We start from the raw sequence: 18,853 nt of genomic DNA on the forward strand, positions 1-18,853 counted from the left end.
GGTCTCTCTCCGTGTGTCCAAATCTACTCTTCTTATAAGGACACCAAGCAGATTGGATTAGGGCCCATCCTAAAGGCCTCATTTAACTTAATTACATCTTTAAAGGCCCCCATCTTTAGGTACAGTCACATTCTGAGCTATTGGGGGTTAGGGCTTCAATATATGGATTTCGGGGGGAACACAATTCAGCCCATAACATTAACAGTAACAATAATATGTGAGATTGCTGGAGTCTATTGGAGATCTAAGAGCATTCTAGACTAGAGCCTTTTCACTAGAAAGGGAGACAGATAACGCCCACTGACCATCGCTGTCCCAACTGCTCTCCTGTTTTATCTTCATAACAGTCCTAGGAGGTGGATATTATCCATGTCAGTGTTGCAGATAAAGAAATCAAGACTCAGAAAGGTAAAGGTACCCATCTCATAAGCTGCACAGTGAGGATTTGAATTCAGGACTGCAGTGCCAAAGCTCACACACATTTTCCACTTCTGTGTGCTGCCTCTCTGCTCCCATTATATATAACTTTCCTCCATTTCATCCATAAGTTGTAGGAATGGCTCCATAGACACGGGTTTATGGGTCCTGAGGAAATTCAGTTCTCTAAGGAGCTCATGTAACCATTTTGAAGAAAATATCCATTTTTAGAATTAGTTCTAAATATTATTTCCCAAAGCACAAATATAGGAAAAGGACTTCTTCCATGTAATTCAGTTATTCTCTGGACATCTTGCTTAAGGGTGGGACCTGGGAGTGTTCAGAGCAATAGCCAGGGTCCAGGGGAGCAAACTGGTCAGAGCCTTATTCGTTATGCCAGTGGGTAACAGAATAGACGACCCAAGCTTCGTACTACAGGCAGATTTTCTTCTTGAGAGTAACAAATAACTAATTGACTATCTCTGAGTGGGTTTCCTGATCTAGTCACAGACTTCTCTGTGGGTAGGAAGACTATTCAGTAACCAAACTGAATATGAATTTTTAGCATCTTCAGAATCAGCTGAGATTCCTGCCTGATGATCCACGTAAAGTTTTAGTTAATCATTTTAGTGGACGACGTGACTGGATGGCTAACTCTGGGACTAGTTTATTCTCTTTACATGTGAATATAAAATGAACTTCTTGGCCCCTTCCTCTATCTTCTTCCTCTTTTTTCTGTTCTCACTTAAACTCTAACCTAGTCAGTGGAGGACTGATTTCTCCCAGACCCACCCTTTTTTCTGGGAGGTGTCAGTCTCCCTTGATTGAGGATTCCTAGCCTGTCAGGGCTAGAGCTGGAATTTGAACTCAGTCCTGGCGTGAAAATTGGCCCTTGCTCACACTCATGAGTTGTCTCAATCCTTGTTTTCAGGCTCTTTCCCCCATGGCTCCTTCCCTATGCTGCTTCCTCTGCCCAGAAATAGCCTTTCCCCTTTACTGCCGGTGAACTTTGGTTTCCTTTAAGAACAATTCAAAAGTCACCTCCTACAGGCAGAATTAAATCCCTCCATGGGATCCCCCCTACAACACTGACCTTCAAACTTTTACTGACTTCAACTCACAATAAGAAGTAAGACATCACTACCCAGTGCCAGGATATATAAATAACTGAAATGAAACTTTCCTGAAAAAATACAGTATATTCTGATAGTTTTAATTCTATTTCATTTTTTAAATTAGTCTAATTGTAACACACTTCAGTTGATATCATGACCTGCTAATGAGTTCACTAGTTTGAAAAACTGCCCTCAAAGAAACTCTTTCTTCCTTTGACAGCTTTTCTTGCTTCTCTCATCTCTGAAAGCCTCAGATCCTCTGGCTCCTCACACAGAGACACTGGGGCCCAGTTCTTTGGTGCCCCATCCATTAGCCATCTAAGTTCCATTTTAATCTCATTTATTTGTCCAGTGATGAAAAGTTTGGCCCTAAGAGCATGACTATTTGTATCTTAGCTGGGTGTACCTAGCATATTTGACATTTAAACAAATCATTTTGTACACCTCCCTCCTTCATATAATTTAATTTTCAATGATAGTCACATAACAAGATTAATGATAGTAATGGCAAAAAAGGAAACTCAGACAGTGACAATTTAATGTGGTAAAGCACATGTAACATGAAATTTACCATCTTAACCATTTTTAAAAAATTAGACATTGGATTTTATTTTACTTATTTGTTTATTTTTTTGGCTCTGCCACACGGCTTGCAGGATCTTAGTTCCCTAAACCCGTGCCCTCTGCTGTGGAAGCGTGGAGTCTTAACCACTGGACGGCCAGGAAACTCCCCCATCTTAATCATTTTTAAGTGTACAGTTCAGTAGCAGTTATGTATATTCACACTGTTGTACAATCTCCAGAACTGTTGTGTATTGCAAAATTGAAACTGTATCTGTTAAGCAACAATTCCCCATCTTTCCCTCCCCACAGCCCCTGGCAACTACCATTCTACTTTCTGTTTCTATGAATTTGGCTACTCTAGATATTTCATATAAGTTAAAGCATACAGTTTTCATCTTTTTATGACTAGTTTATTTCACTTAGCATCATGTCCTCAAGTTTCATCCATACTGCTGCTTGCGACAGAATTGCCTTCCTTTCCTTGCAACAGGATAATCTTCAGGTCCATCCATGTTGCTGCAAATGGCATTATTTCATTCTTTTTTTATGTCTGAGTAATATTCCATTTTATATATGTACCACATCTTCTTTATCCATTCATCTGTCAATGGACGTTTAGTTCACTTCCATGTCTTGGCTATTGTAAATAGTGCTGCTATGAACACTGGGGTGCATGTATCTTTTCAAATTAGCATTTTCTCTGGATATATGCCCAGGAGTGGGATTGCTGGAGGACTTCCTTCCTTTTTAAGGCTCAATAATATTCCATTTTGTGTTTATACCACATTTTGTTTATCCATTCATCCATCAATTAACACATGGGTTGCTTCTATCTCTTGGCTATCATAATATAATATTGCTATGAATATGGGTGTACAACTTACAATGAGACCTTGCTTTCATTTTTTTGGGATATATACCCAGTGGAATTGCTAGATCATATAGTGATTCTATTTTTAATTTTCTGAAGAACCACCATACTGTTTTCCATAACAGCTGCACCATTTTACGTTCCTACCAAAGTGCACAAGGGTTCCAATTTCTCCATATCCTTACCAACACTTGTTATTTTCTGGGTTTTTTTTTTTGTTTTTTTTTTAATATAACAATTTGCAGCACAGACCTTTTTTTTTTTTTTTAATCTCCTTTTTTTTTTAAATTTTTATTTATTTATTTATGGCTGAGTTTGGTCTTCGTTTCCGTGTGAGGGCTTTCTCCAGTTGCGGCAAGCGGGGGCCACTCCTCATCGCGGTGCGCGGGCCTCTCACCATCGCAGCCTCTCCTGTTGTGGAGCACAGGCTCCAGACGCGCAGGCTCAGCAGTTGTGGCTCAAGGGCCCAGCTGCTCCGCAGCATGTGGGATCCTCCCAAACCAGGGCTCGAACCTGTGTCCTCTGCCTTGGCAGGCGGATTCTCAACCACTGCGCCACCAGGGAAGCCCTATTTTCTGTTTTTGTTTTCGTTTTTAATAGTAGCCGTTCTAATAGGTTCAAGTGGTATCTTATTGTGGTTTTGATTTGCATTTCCCTAGTGATTAGTGATGCTGAGCATCTTTTCATATGCTTTTTGGCCACTTGTATATCTTCTTTGGAGAAATGTCTATTCAAGTTCTTTGCCCATTTTTTAATCCTGTTGTTGTTTTAGTAGTGACAGTTTTCTTTTATTGAATTTTGTGTACGTAATCATGGCAGTAAAAACATACAAACAAACAAACTAGAGTAAATACTGAGGTACAAAAAAAGGAAAAACCTATATTGACATATCAGTCCAGGATAGTAATGAATAATAAAATCCCTTCTCAAGCCTTACCTTCTGTACCTTTGTCAATGACTTTAGCAAATTGATCATTTTGTGTATTTGTGTTCAATGGAGTCTTGCCAGAATTGTTAATATATCTTTGATCATAGTTGAATGAAGAACACTTTTTAAAAATTTTAATTTCAAAAAGTTTTTTTCACATGAAGCAACAGGAAAAAAAACTTATTGAAAGTCTTAAACATGATGGTAGGTTTAGCAGAAATTCATAAATATTCGATTTCCCATTATGTTCCAGAACTTGAAATAGTGTCCATGCTTTTGTTTCTTTGGTATTGATTGTAATGGCTCTTAAATGTCTCTGTAGTAAAATAAATAAATAAAATATTCCTCCTCCTAGAGGAGGCTAGAGCTGGGTATTTCCCTTCCCCCAGGTCAGCTAAGCTCTGTTAATATCTCAGTAGGTGAGGCTCTGGTAAAATAATTGATGTTGAGGGCAGGACTTTTTGGGAAGAACAGAATGCTCTGGGCATAATTCAAAATGGCTACTTTTCCCCTCCCTTTGCTGGAAGCAAGAGATTTTTCTCTGCTCTACACTATGAGAACCTGGTAGGGCTCCTGGAGGTAAAACTCACAAAAGCATGGGGACTTTGCTAAGACTGGATCCTCTTGGAGTTTTTAACTCACAGACTTGTCCACACTGATCCTCTAGAAATTCATCAATTACAGTTTAGGGTTTCCTACCTGGTTACGAGATCCTCTGAGGTTTCTGCTCATGAGTGTCTGCTCCTCATGGGTTTCTGCTCCAGTAAGTTTGCAATTCTGTGTCTGCCTGACTGCGTCTTCAATTTTGCGGTAGCAGTTTGCCCTGTGACCTCAATTCTCTGATAGATCCAAGAAGAGTTGTTCATGTTCAGTTTATTCAGCTTTTAACTTGACATTAGAATGGAGTAATGACTTCCTTACGTGCCCAGCCAGAAACCAGAAGTCTAAAAGTCTTCTTTTAAAAACAGAAATTAATAAACTAATTTTAAAATTTATATGTAGATGTCCATCGACAGAGGAATGGATAAAGAAGATGTGGTACATATATACAATGGAATATTACCCCACCATAAAAAAGAATGAAATAATGCCATTTACAGCAACATGGATGGATCTAGAGATTATCATACTAAATGAAGTCAGACAGAGAAAGACAAACATCGTATGATATCACTCATATGTGGAATCTAATTTTTTTTTATTGGAGTATAATTGCTTTACAATGTTGTGTTAGTTTCTGCTGTACAATGAAGTGAATCCGCTATATGTATACCTATATCCCCTCCCTCGTGGACCTCCCTCCGAACCCCCATCCCACCCATCTAGGAAGTCACAGAGCACCGAGTTGAGCTTCCTGTGCTTTACAGAATGTTCCCGCTAGCTATCTATTTTACACATGGTAGTGTATATATGTCAATCCTAATCTCCCAATTCGTCCCACCCTCCCCTTTCCCCACCGTGTCCACATGTCCATTCTCTAATTTTTAAAAAAAGATACAGATGAACTTATTTACAAAACAGAAACTGACTTACAGATATCAGAAACAAACTTATGGTTACCAAAGGGGAAACGTTGTAGGGGAAGGATAAACCAGGAGCATGGGATGTACACACACACACTACTATATATAAGACAGATAACCAACAAGGACCCACTGTATAGCACAGGGAACTGTACTCAGTATTCTGTGATAAGCTATAAGAGAAAAGAATCTAAAAAAGAATGAATATACATACATGTATAACTAAATCACTTAGCTGTACACCTGAAACTAACACAACATTGTAAATCAACTATACTCCAATAAAATTAAAATATTTAAAAAATAAATAAAATGTGATTCCAGAGGACAGGCAGCAGTCCCAGTGTTCTGTTTCTTGCACAGCCCTACTGCCCTGAGAAACAGAAATTATATAACTTGTTTTCAGTTGTGCAGACTGGGGAGGATTCACGTGTTTGGTTTGGTGAACTTCCAGGAAATAATTTTAAGTGTTTATCTAAAGTTTATTCAAACTTTCTTGATCTAGAAGTTAGACAGGAAACCTAGCAGAGAATTGAAATACACCAGGCTCTGAGGAGAGAGAACTCTAAATGTAGGCAGAAGGGTTGAACTGTGACACTCCGTGGCATTCATACCTTGGAAAGCAGGAGGTTCGATTCTAGGGCTTATGTGATTTAGAAGCTGCAACAATATTAATGTTTGCCACCATTTCCTGTTGCTCATTGTCCCGGTTGCTTTTGCTGTGTAATAAACTGCCCTAATACGTCATGCTAAAAAATAAATAAATAAATAAATTAAGTTAAATAAAGGGAATTTCCTGGCGGTCCAGTGGTTAGAACTCTGTGCTTTCACTGCTGAGGGCCTGGGTTCAATCCCTGGTCAGGGAACTAAAATCCCACAAGCCATGTGGTGTGGCCAAAAATAAATAAAATTAAATTAAGTTAAAAAAAAATAAAATAAAATTTATATGGGAATGCAAACAATTCTCAAAAGGAACAAAACTGAAGGATTTACACTACCCGATTTCAAGGCTTATTATAAGGATACAGTAATCAAGACAGTGTGATATTGGCATAAGGATAGGCATAAATCAGTGGAACAGAATAGAGTCCAGAAATATACTCACAAGTTCAGTGGGTAAAAGATATTCTTTTCAACCAATCATGATGGAAAAACTTTACATCCCTATGGAAAAAAAGTGAACCTCAACTCCTTATCTCACATCATAAACAAAAAATTATCTCAAAATGGATCAATGACCTAAATGTAAAAGCTAAAATTATAAAACCTCTAAAAGAAAACTTAGGTGAAAATCTTTGTGGCTCAGGGTAACAATGATTTTGTCAGTAGGACACAAATAGCATGAATCAAAGAAGAAAAAATTAATAAGTTGAGCTTCATAAAAATAAAAATGTTTTGCTTTTCAAAAGACGCAAAGAACAAAAGGCAAACCATTGTATTAATCATGTTTTTTATTTTCTATATTTTATGATGCTTTGATATCTTGGGGGCTTTGCTGGCCAAAAGAGACAGACCATACCAGGGCTAGCTAATTCCTAGGGAAAGCAAAAAACTTGCCTGTGAGTGTGCCTTTCATATGCAAACAAATGAATCCAAAGACCGTATCTTCAACCACCAACTTTATCAAACTCTCACACATCAAGCCAATATTTCCCCTGCCCTAAATCCCAGGCCACCCTTATAGCCCAGAGTCTACTGAAATTATTCAAACTATCCAATCCTAAACTTGCTCAACTTGCCTACCCTGCCTCACCTGTTTCTTCCTGTGAAAACTGTTATAGAGGCTCTGGGCTAAGCTTTCTCCTTTGCTCCTTCTGCCTCCTGATCAACTCTGGTACTTCCCCATGAGGCCTCGTGTGGTCCTGTGTGGCACGGCAAGCCCTCCTTCTCTTGCGAATCATAAGTAATAAAACATTTTTCATTGGCATTGACCTCTTCATTTTGTCACTCAGTTATCTCTATAAATTAAATCCTAGGCACAATCAAAACAACCACAGATGAGTAAAAAATATTTATAATACATGTATTTGACAAAAAACTTGTATTCAGAATCTATGAAGAACTCTTGAAAGTCAATAATAAAAAGACAACCCAATTTGTAAAATGGGCAAAAGATTTGTACAGATACTTTACAAAAGGTTTATGAATGAACAATAAAGTACATGAAAAGATGCTCAACATCATTAGTCATCAAGAAATGAAAATTAATATTACAAAATGAGATAACACTACCCATTCATTAGAATGGCTAAAATTAAAAAGACGGATAATGCCAAGTGCTGCTGAGGATTTGGAACCACTGGAACTGTTGATTTTATCTGCTGGTAAGCATGTAAAATGGTATGACCACTTTGAAAAACAGTTTGGCACCGTCTATAAAATTAACATACACTCACCATATGACCTAGAAATTCCACTTCTAGATTTTCACCCAATAGAAATGAAAACGTATGTCCACAAAGGAATGTTGATAGAAGCTTCATTCATGATAGCCAAAAACTGGACACAAACCAAATGCCCATCAACAGGAGAATTAATAGGTAAATTGATCTGTTCCTACAATGGAATACTGCTCAGCCATTAAAAACGACTGAACTACCAATTCCTGCAAACAGCAAGGAGAATCTCAACAGCATGATACTAAGTGAAAGGAGCCAGACACAAGAGTACCCCCTACATTTGTCCATTTACATGAATTTCTAGAACAGGCAAAAGTAATTTATAGTTAAAGAAGTCCGATCAGTGGTTACTTTGGTGGGGACTAGGAGGAATGAATTATAAAGGGGCACAAGGGAACTTTCTGCATGGGATGGGAATATTCTAAATCTTGACTGGGGTATTACTGACTTGGGTGTGTACATTTGTCAAAGCTCCTTGTATTTTATTGCATGTAAATTTTACGTCAATGAAATTGCTTTTTAAAATGAGGCAGTTTACTACTTAACTGATATAGAAAGGTCTCAAAAATAGAGTAAATGAAAAAAAAACATGTCAAACGTTATGTATAGTGCGTCCTTTTTGGTGTGGGAAAAAAAGAATAAATACGAAAGTGACAATGGTTGCTGTCTGATAGTTTCTGTTTCTGTTTTGTTAGTTTTACAGAATGAGGAGCCATTTTACAGAAAGAAGAGGACAGTATTGGAGTCATCTTTGACTTCTCCATTTGGAAGTAATATTGTCTACTGAGATATAGAAAGCTGGAAAGCTTTTATTCAGAACAAGTAAGTATACTAGAAATCAAATCTGCGTGATTGTAGAGTGTGTTTCCAAATACGGGTGATATTGAGCAGAAAATCAATTCATGCCTTCCTCTGATCAGTTATATTGATATATGGAATGCCCATCAAATATTTTTCTGTGGTTCTGAGAATTCAGTTATAAACGTGGTGGCCCGTGTTAAATGGCAGAACCACAGATAAGCTAGGACTTTCACAGAGAGTGATCATTTTAAAATATTGGTCCCCTGACATCATGGGAGGCTAGATCCTGGGTTTGAAAGATGGCTTCTGGGAATTTCCTGTTTCCTGGTACATTGCCACACACTTTGAAAGGTTTTGTTATTAGTACTCAGTTCTAAATAATTTGGGACTTATGTGAGATAAAACACATACATTGTCCTAAAACCTCAGGAAAATCTGAAATAATATACAAATTTGGGGGATATTAATTTGCTTAAGGAACATTAAATAAAAGGTACCATGTTCAAGGTCTAGGTTGCGTGTTTAACTCTTGCAAGAATGTGATCCTAGATGACTGAGAATATAAGCCCAAACTATCCAATAAGTTTTTTGTTTGTTTGTTTGTTTTTGTTTTTTACTATTCCAAACATTTTATTTTTAAAAAATTTTTATTGGAGTGTAGTTGATTTGCAATGTTGTGTTGGTTTCTGCTGTACGGCAAGGTGAATCAGTTATACGTATACATATATCATGCAATGTTCATTGCAGCACTATCCAATAGTTCTAGTGGTAAATGCTTTCTCACAACTTTTTCATCCTGGTGAGGTTTTTCATTTTAATCTTTACCAAATTCATTTATTCAACAAACGTTAATTAATTAACCACAGTTCTAGGCCCTGGGGGTATAATATCAAAACAAAGCATGCTTTTTGTTCTCACAGCGCTTACAATATGGTGTATATTTGCGAGTGTAATTCAGGGATGCAGGGTACAGGGAGAAGGTGAAGTAAGGGTAAAATAGACATTAAACAATATTTATGTGAAAAAGGATAACACAAATAAAATATAAATAATTGGTAGGTGCAAAATGACATCTCATTATGTTAATTGTGTTTTTATTTCTGTGGGTGTTTCCAGAACACATCTCCTATTTGTAACAGTAATTGAATAAAGACGCTATTCTTTCTGATCTCTTTGTCAGTCCTGAAGATGCACTCAGGAAGAATATTACATGATCTATCTTTTTATCAAGTCAGCAATTCAAATCTGACTCCCTTCAGAAGAAGTAAAGTTCAGCTCTGTTCCACTAGAAATTATCTCCTCTTGGAATTTTCTTATACGCTGAGAATATTGTAATACATTAAGATTTTATTCAAGAATCAAAAGTACATTTATATTTCCTATATTACCTGAAAGCATTTTTCCCCTTAGTGCAATTTGTTGCCCCTAATTTCTTCAATGATATGTCTAATTTTTTGCCTATTGAACATGAATGTTCTTTTATACAAGCTTGCTTTTCATTAAACTCTCTGGTTTTTATGGTTGAAAAGAAAAAAATATTGGTCTCCTGCCATCACCTACTCGGGCTTACCCTCCTGGTCAGACAGCAGAGAGATCTGTCAAGATCATTGTGAAGAAACATGGAGTAGATCTAAGTGGCGACCAAAATGTAACTCTTTCCACTTTGATGACTGGGTGTAGACTATGCTATCCAATGTAGTTACTAGTAAGTAGCTATATGTGTCTATTTAATGTGAATTTAAATAAACAAAAACTAAATAAAATTTAAAATTCAGTCACACACTCACGCTAGCCACATTTCAAGTGCTCAACAGCCACATGTGACTAATGGCTCCACTACTGGACAGAGCAAATATAGAATATGTTTATCATCTCAGAAAATTCTACTGTACAGCACTAGTCTAAACAGAGATATTCTGCTAAGAATGAATACTGAATGAATGAATAAGCAGCATGGTTTTCACTTAACTACTTGATAAGAGAGGAGTGTGGTAGTCCACACACAGGGAGATACCATGGCTAGTAATAAGAACATCTTACAGTTACATAGCAGCACACTTTTCAAATTTTAAAATATTTTTATGTCTGTGCCTTATGTGACTTTATTCAGTCTTTTTCTTGAGCCTTTTAAAGAGTTAAAGTATCAATATCTTAATTTTACAGCTGAAGAAATGTCACCTCCAAAAGGCTAGTCCTGTGATCTTGCAGTGGTCTGTAGGCCTTTCTAAGTGACTAGAATCAGACTTAGAGGTTGTCTCCATAGGGAGGATGTAGAAGCCAAGAAAACAGATGAGACCCCAGAGGGAGAGAGAGAGACTCACTGACCGGCCATGTAGACAGGGATGTGGTAACATTCCAGCTGAGGTTAGCAGTAGAGATCTGCATGGGACAGAGAGAAAGGGGACCTGGGGTAGGATCCTGGGGGTCTGAGTGCCTGATGGTGTAATTCAGACCAGAGATGCCTCAGGGTCTTCAGGAGGAGATATCCACTTGGATGAGTCAAGAAAGATTTGAAAACCAGGAGCAGCCTAGCCCAAGAGGAAAAGTAGTGCAGACAGTGTCTGAGAGTACAATACCTGGGAGGCACTTCTCTGAGCTGGCATGGACTGCCTGGGAGAGTTAGATCTTGGCAAGGGAGACACAGAAACGAGACAGCTTCTTCAGGGAACCTCACTGTGAGAGATGAGAGAGCTTAAACTGAATACAGACAACTATTTTGCAGTGATACTCTTCAGAAAATACCAAATTCTATGGGAGATAAAATGTGCTACTCCTTTGAGTGTTGACAGCAGAATAATGGCTAAAAATAGTAGCTAACATTTATTGAGCTATTACTTTGTACGAAATACTATACATGAGTTCTCATTAAACTTCATAAATAGTGTTCTCAACTCCATTGTACAGACAAGGAACCAGTGGTGTACTACAGCTGGTTCTTACTGTTTTGTGAGAGCTCACTGTTGAATTTTTATGATTTTTGTTAGCCAGTTGACATACATTGTTAGCTTGAATTTGGCCTCAGTGGGAATACTTACAACATGCAGATTGGTACGTGCTATGAATTCAGGCCTTTACCCCCAGAGAGGCAGTGTGTTCAACATTTAGCAACACAGCATTGAAATAGGCTCAAAGAGGGTTAGCAACTTGCCAAGGTTACACAGATGGTAGCAAATGGCAGATCGTATGCCAGTCTCCCTACTTGAAAGCGCATCGTCTTACCCCTATTACCTTAGTGGGGATGCTTTTATATCAAGGACAGGATTGCTCACTTTGTTATCAAAGAAAAAACGTCTTGCTCACCAAGGACTCTGGGGTTAGGAATGAGGGTCTTTACAGAGCTTTTCTTGAGGGCCTGGAATTCAAGCATTTGGCTTCTCCATAACTCAAGATAGGTACAAAGGAAAAAAAAATGCATGAACCTAATGCCCTGGCAACATAATGCTGATATGCACATTTTGTATAAATGAATAAATATGTATATTTCTCCCCCATCCCCTCAGTGAATTTCATAAAGGAGAACAGTCAAATTCTCATTCAAAGGATGGGAGTGACTGTTATAAAGCAAATTTTGGATGAGCTACTTGTATGGAATGTTCTGAATTACGAAGAAGTAAACATCATTTGCTGTGAGAAGGTCGAGCAGGATGCTGCAAGAGGGATCATTCACATGATTCTGAAGAAGGGTTCAGAAGCCTGTAACCTCTTTCTTAAATCCCTTGAAAAGTGGAACTATCCTCTGTTTCAGGACTTGCATGGACTTAGTAAGTATTAGTTTGCTTTTAGCTGTTCTACAAATAGAATAAATCATGAAGAAGATCCATAATCCCCATGACAGAACCTCTGCTCTCCTCCCTCCAATGCTCTCATATCACTGGGCATTGGGCTTTGGTTATGTCGAGGAAAAGCTCAGACACTCTCAGGAAAACAAAACAAAACAAAAAACTCCCACTAGGTCACTTGATGGTGAAGCCAAATAAGTAACTCCAGGGTAAGGGAATAAATGATTTAGCATAGTCTGACTTCAGAATCAAACTGGACAATGAAGGCACTTAAGAAGTCAGTGCAGTAGTGCAGTAGTAGTTTTCAACATTCCTTAGTCTGATGAGGACCATCTGTGGACAAGTGGCCCCCAGACTGCTTACTCTGTAATCCAAGCACCATGGTAAAGAGAGCCTGACTGACTAAAGAAGCATGATTCTGCTTTTCATGAAATATTAATTTAGTTTTTCTTTCTTTAAATTAGTCAATTATCTCCTGGCAGATTTTAATCAAGGTTAAGGCTTGATTTGCTGAAAATTACCCCTGACCATCATTCTCAACCATATCCCCACTATTCTCATGCACTTTCCTTAACCCAAACACTGGCTCCTCTCCTTTCCAATCAGCTGCTACAAAATTTGGTGGTGGAAAGGAAGAAACAGAAGGCAAAAGGGCAAGTAGGGTAAAGGGTAACAGGGGAAAGCAGGAGTAAATATTTGGAACCCTTTCTGCCAGCTCAGAACTGGGGAAGGAAATTAAAGTCATCAAGGGAAGATTCTCAGCCTCACTCCTCCTCCTCCTCCTGAACTCTTAGGTTCTGGGGAGACACAGAATTGGATCCTCTTCAATTTCCTCTTCTCTAACAGGTCTTTTTCATCAGATGTCAGAAGAAGACTTAGATGGTTTGGCTCAGGATTTAAAGGACTTATACCATACCCCATCTTTTCTGAACTACTATCCGCTGGGTGAAGATATTGACATTATTTTTAATTTGAAAAGCACCTTCACAGAACCGGTTCTATGGAGGAAGGACCAACACCATCACCGTCTGGAGCAGCTGACCCTGAGTGGCCTGCTGGACACTCTTCAGAGCCCCTGCATCATCGAAGGGGAATCGGGCAAAGGGAAGTCCACTCTGCCGCAGCGAATCGCCATGCTCTGGGCCTCTGGAGAGTGCCAGGCTCTGACCAAGTTCAAATTAGTTTTATTTCTCCGTCTGAGCAGGGCCCAGGGTGGACTCTTCGAAACCCTGTGTGACCAACTCTTGGATATACCTGACACAATCAGGAAGCAGACGTTCATGGCCATACTACTGAAGCTACGGCAGAGGGTTCTTTTTCTCCTAGATGGCTACAATGAATTCAAGGCCCAGAACTGCCCAGAAATCGAAGCCCTAATAAAGGAAAACCACCGCTTCAAGAATATGGTCATCGTCACCACCACCATGGAGTGCCTGAGGTACATCAGGCAGTTTGGTGCGCTGATTGCCGAGGTGGGGGACATGACCGAGGACAGTGCCCAGGCTCTCATCCGGGAAGTGCTGATAAAGGAGCTCGCTGAAGGCTTGTTGCTCCAAATTCAGAAATCCAGGTGCTTGAGGAATCTGATGAAGACCCCTCTCTTTGTGGTTATCACTTGTGCAATCCAGATGGGGAAAAGTGAGTTCCACTCTAACACACAAACCACACTGTTCTGTGCCTTCTACGATCTGCTAATAAATAAAAACAAGCACAAACGTAAAGGGGTGGCTCCAAGTGAGGTCACTCGGAGCCTGGACCACTGTGGGGACCTAGCTCTGGAGGGCGTGTTCTCCCACAGGTTTGATTTTGAACCGGACGACTTGTCCAGTGTGAACGAGGATGTCCTGCTGACAGCGGGACTCCTCTGTAAATACACAGCTCAACGGTTCAAGCCGAAGTATAAATTCTTTCATAAATCATTCCAGGAGTACACAGCAGGACGCAGACTCAGCAGTTTATTGACGTCTGAAGAGCCAGAAGAGGTGACCAAGGGGAACGGTCACTTGCAGAAAATGGTTTCCATTTCAGACATTACATCCAAGTACAGCAACCTGCTCCTGTATACGTGTGGGTCATCTGCCGAAGCCACCCGGACTGTTCTGAAACACCTGGCATCAGTGTATCAACATGGCAGCCTCGGTGGGCTTTTCGTCACCAAGAGGCCTCTCTGGAGGCAGGAATCTATGCAAAATGTGAAAAGCACCACTGTGCAAGAAATTCTGAAAGCCATAAACATCAACTCCTTTACAGAGTGTGGCATCAATTTATTCTGTGAGAGTATATCCACATCAAACCTGAGAGAAGAATTTGAAGCTTTCTTTCATGGTAAAAGCCTACATATCAACTCAGAGAACATCCCTGATTACTTATTTGACTTCTTTGAAAACTTGCCTAATTGTGCAAGTGCTCTGGACTTTGTTAAACTAGACCTGTACGGGGGAGCTGTGGCTTCGCAGGATGAGACCGCAGAAGACGCAAGCAGGATCCACATGCAGGAGTCCTCAGGAACCTACATTCCCAGCAGGGCTGTGTCTTTGTTCTTCAACTGGAAGCAGGAATTCAAGACATTGGAGGTCACACTCCGGGATTTCTGCAAGTTGAATAAGCAAGATATCAAATACCTGGGGAAAATATTCAGCTCTGCTACAAGCCTCAGGTTGTACATTAAGAGATGTGCCGGCGTGGCTGGAAGCCTCAGTTCGGTCCTCAGCACCTGTAAGAACATTCATTCCATCATAGTGGAAGCCAGTCCCCTCGCCTTAGAAGACGAGCGGCATATCACATCTGTGACAAACCTGCACACCTTAAGTATTCACGACCTAGGGACTCAACGGCTACCAGGTATTGTAAACATCAGCAGTTTAAGCTATAATCAAACCTGTCTAGTTACTGTGGAAATATTAGATATTATTTGTTTTGCTTGAAATTTTCTAATAGTTTCTACTAGTGTCAGGAAGTGGAAGGGCTTGGGAGAGACTTCCATGTGGGGGGAAGGCTGTCAGATTGGGAGGCCCTAGGAAGGATTCCCAGAGCTGAAGCTCTGTAGTCTGACTGAATAACTATGTAGTATATATATGGTAAAGTGTGTGTTTGTATGTTTGTCTGTGTATACAGTAGGTTAAGCTTGTCTTCTGTGAACCCTCCCTCTTGTCAGCATCTCTGTCTTAACCCAACGTTCACTGCTTTCCTGCCAAGTAGCACCCTTCCTTCTTTGAAGTCTGGGAGGAAATCCAACCATAAACTAATCACCTGCAGAAGCTGGTGGCTAACTGCATCACTAGATTCTCATCTAGGAAACTGCAGCACATCCAGCCCCAGCCCCACTCCAAGTATCATTCACTTTGAAGGAAGATTTTGGGAACAGTTTTTGTCGAACATGAAGAAATTCCAGACTTCAGACGCATACATGTGGGGTCAATCTTTCTGGGTAAAGGGGAGTTTTCCCCAGATTCACAATAACACTAAAGGTGAGTGTCTCCCTTACCTGTGTAGTCCAGCCACACCTGTGTAGATCCGTCCTGTTGCCCAGAGCAGGGGCTGCTGAGTTCTGTGAAGCTATGGGCCAGCAGGAGCCTTGTTCTACATGACTGTAATCTGAGATTCATTTTCATCCACAAGTAGTTTCCCATTTGGCTCTGCCTCACTTGTCACCCTGTAGAGGACATTTTCTATCATTTTAAGAATCTAGAATCTTTTGTACAGATAAGCTTTGCAACCTCCTACTCAATGCAGGAAGGCCTTCTATAAGATTCTGGATAGTCACTCAGACTTTATTAGACTACCTTCTGTGTTAGGAGGCTTACCATCTTCTCTTGATGGCCATTCGTTTGTGCTGATATTGCAAACCGGTCACTTACGTGCTGAATTTGACCTACATATAATTAAAATTTTTCTTTTTAATGTTTTCCAATATTTTGTTCTTAATATTTTAAATTTATTTTTTGAGTAATATATTTACATGGTCCAAATTATAAAACAATCTATGATGAAAAGTCTCCTTCCGTTCTCTCTCCCCTAGCTATGACTCTTCTCCCTAAAGGAGTTGCCACCATTTTGAAATTGGGAAATATCATGTGAAAATACAGGTTTCTCATTCCTCTTGAAAATTATAGATTTGACAACTGCACTTGGTAACAACTGGCTAGAGCTTCATGATCTGCTCCTACACTCTTCGGAAAGACACATAATCTCCAGTTGGGCACAAAGCCCACCTGTTCTACTTCTTGTAATAACATCATCTCCCTGGCCCTCTTTGACATTTGAGTTTGCAATCAGCACTTAGTTTTTCTTATAGCTAGAATCTAGTCACTACTGAAAGACATGTTGGTTATTTCCAGTTTGGGCAATTATAGATAGAACTACTAAAAACATTCTTATGAAAGTTTTTTATGTGAAAATAAGTTTTCAATTCACTTGGGTAAATATGTAGGATTAGCGTTGCTGAGCCATATGACAAGTGCTTGTTTAACTTTTTAGGAAACTTCCAAGCTATTTTCCACTTTGTACATTTTACATTTTCAGTAGCAATACATGAGAATTTTAGTTGCTCTGCATTCTCACTAGCATTTAGTATTATTTCTATTTTTCTCTTTTTGTCATTTTACAATAAGAAAAAAAAAAACAGACAATACCAAGTGCTGATGAGGATGTGGAGCAACTGGAACTCTGTGTATAGTGTTATATCATCAGAGTTGGCTAATAAAAGTTGAAAATTCTTCACGTGCTTGTTTGCAACTTAGTGAAATGTCTCTTCAAGTTTTTACCCATTTTTTAAAAAGTATTTATTTATATTTTTATTTTGGCTGCACCGGGTCTTAGTTGCATCACGTGGGATCTTCGTTGTGGCATGTGGGATCGTTAGTTGTGGCATGCGGGCTCTTAGTTGCAGCATGCAGACTTCTTAGTTGTGGCTTGAGGACTCTTAGTTGTGGCATGCATGCAGGATCTAGTTCCCTGACCAGGGATCGAACCTGGGCCCCCTGCATTGGGAGCACGGAGTCTTACCCACTGGACCACCAGGGAAGTCCCTACCCATTTTTAATTGGGTCAATTTGTTTTCTTAATGTTGAGTTTTAAGTGTTTTTTTTTTAATATATTCACGATACAAGTACTTTGTGAGATAAGTGATTTGAAAATATTTTCTCCCAATCTGTAGCTAGTCTTTTCATTCTTTAACAGTGTCTTTCACAGAACAAAAGTTTTACATTTTGTTGCCATCCATTTTTTTTCTTTATGAATCATGCTTTTGGTGTCATGTCTAAGAACTCTTTGCATAAAGGTCATGATGATTTTTTCCTATATTTTCTTTTAAAGTTTTATGTTTTACGTTTAGATCTATGATCCATTTCGAGTTAACATTTGTGTAAGGTGTGAAGTTTAGATCAAGGTTCATTTTTCTTCCCTATGGATATCCAGTTGTTCTGTTTATTGAAATTACTATTCTTTCATGTTTGAATAGCCTTTGTATCTTTGCCCAAATTTTTTGGCTATAGTTGTATGGGTGTATTTCTGGATACTATTTTCCATTGATCTTTCATTTGCCAATACCCTTGTCTATCCCTTGCCAATACTACATTGTCTTAGTAACTTTTACTTTATAGTAAGTCATAAAATTGGGTAGTGTTATTTCTCCAACTTTCTTCTTCTTTTTCAAAATAATTTTAAAATATTCTAGTTCCTTTGTCCTTCCATATAAATTTTAGAATCACATTTTTTTTTTTTTTTTTGGCTGCATCGCACTGCCTGTGGGATCTTAGTTCCCCAACCAGGGATTGAACCTGAGCCCTTAGCAGTGAAATCACAGAGTCCTAACCATTGGACTGCCAGGAAATTCCCAAGAATCACATTGTTTATATCGTCAAACACTCTTCTTGGGATCTTGGTTGGAATTACATTAAATCTATAGAACAATTTAGGGAGAATTGACATTGTTATTATGTTGACTCTATGACCATGGTTTCTCTTTCTATTTGTTTAGATTTTCCTTGATTTCTTTTTTCACCATTTTGTACTTTTCATCATGTTGATTGTGTATATGTTTTTTAGATTTATACCTTTTTCATTCTTTTGGAGCTATTGTAAATGGTAACTTAAAAAAATTTGGTTACCAATTATTTATTGCTACTACAGAAATACAGTTGACTTTTGTGTGTTGATCTTGTACTCTATACCTTTGATAAACTTATTTCATGTCCCTTCCAAAGGGATTATTTTCATTTCTTCCTTTCCAATTTTGTATTCCTTTTATTTATTCATTTTTTAAAAATAAATTTATTTAGTTATCTTTGGCTGCGTTGGGTCTTCGTTGCTGCACGTGGGCTTTCTCTAGTTGCAGCGAGCAGGGGCTACTGTTGGTTGCGGTGTGCGGGCTTCTCATTGTGATGGCTTCTCTTGTTGTGGAGCACAGGCTCTAGGTGCGCAGGTGGGCTCTAGAGCACGGGCTCAGTAGTTGTGGTG

At 39.0% G+C, this 18,853-nt stretch overlaps 1 protein-coding gene across 1 annotated transcript in view; it reads left to right on the forward strand.

The window, feature by feature from the left end:
• Window positions 1–7,687: 7,687 nt before the first annotated feature.
• Window positions 7,688–18,853, forward strand: part of NLRC4 (NLR family CARD domain containing 4) — a 34,739-nt gene continuing 23,573 nt past the window's right edge. The window contains exons 1-3 of the mRNA XM_036872578.1: window positions 7,688–7,742; window positions 12,119–12,379; window positions 13,244–15,238. Of these exons, the coding sequence (XP_036728473.1) occupies window positions 7,688–7,742; window positions 12,119–12,379; window positions 13,244–15,238 (2,311 nt within the window). The remainder of the gene's footprint in view (window positions 7,743–12,118; window positions 12,380–13,243; window positions 15,239–18,853) is intronic.

This window comes from Balaenoptera musculus, chromosome 13, assembly GCF_009873245.2.
Source record: "Balaenoptera musculus isolate JJ_BM4_2016_0621 chromosome 13, mBalMus1.pri.v3, whole genome shotgun sequence".
Classification (NCBI taxonomy): domain Eukaryota; kingdom Metazoa; phylum Chordata; class Mammalia; order Artiodactyla; family Balaenopteridae; genus Balaenoptera; species Balaenoptera musculus.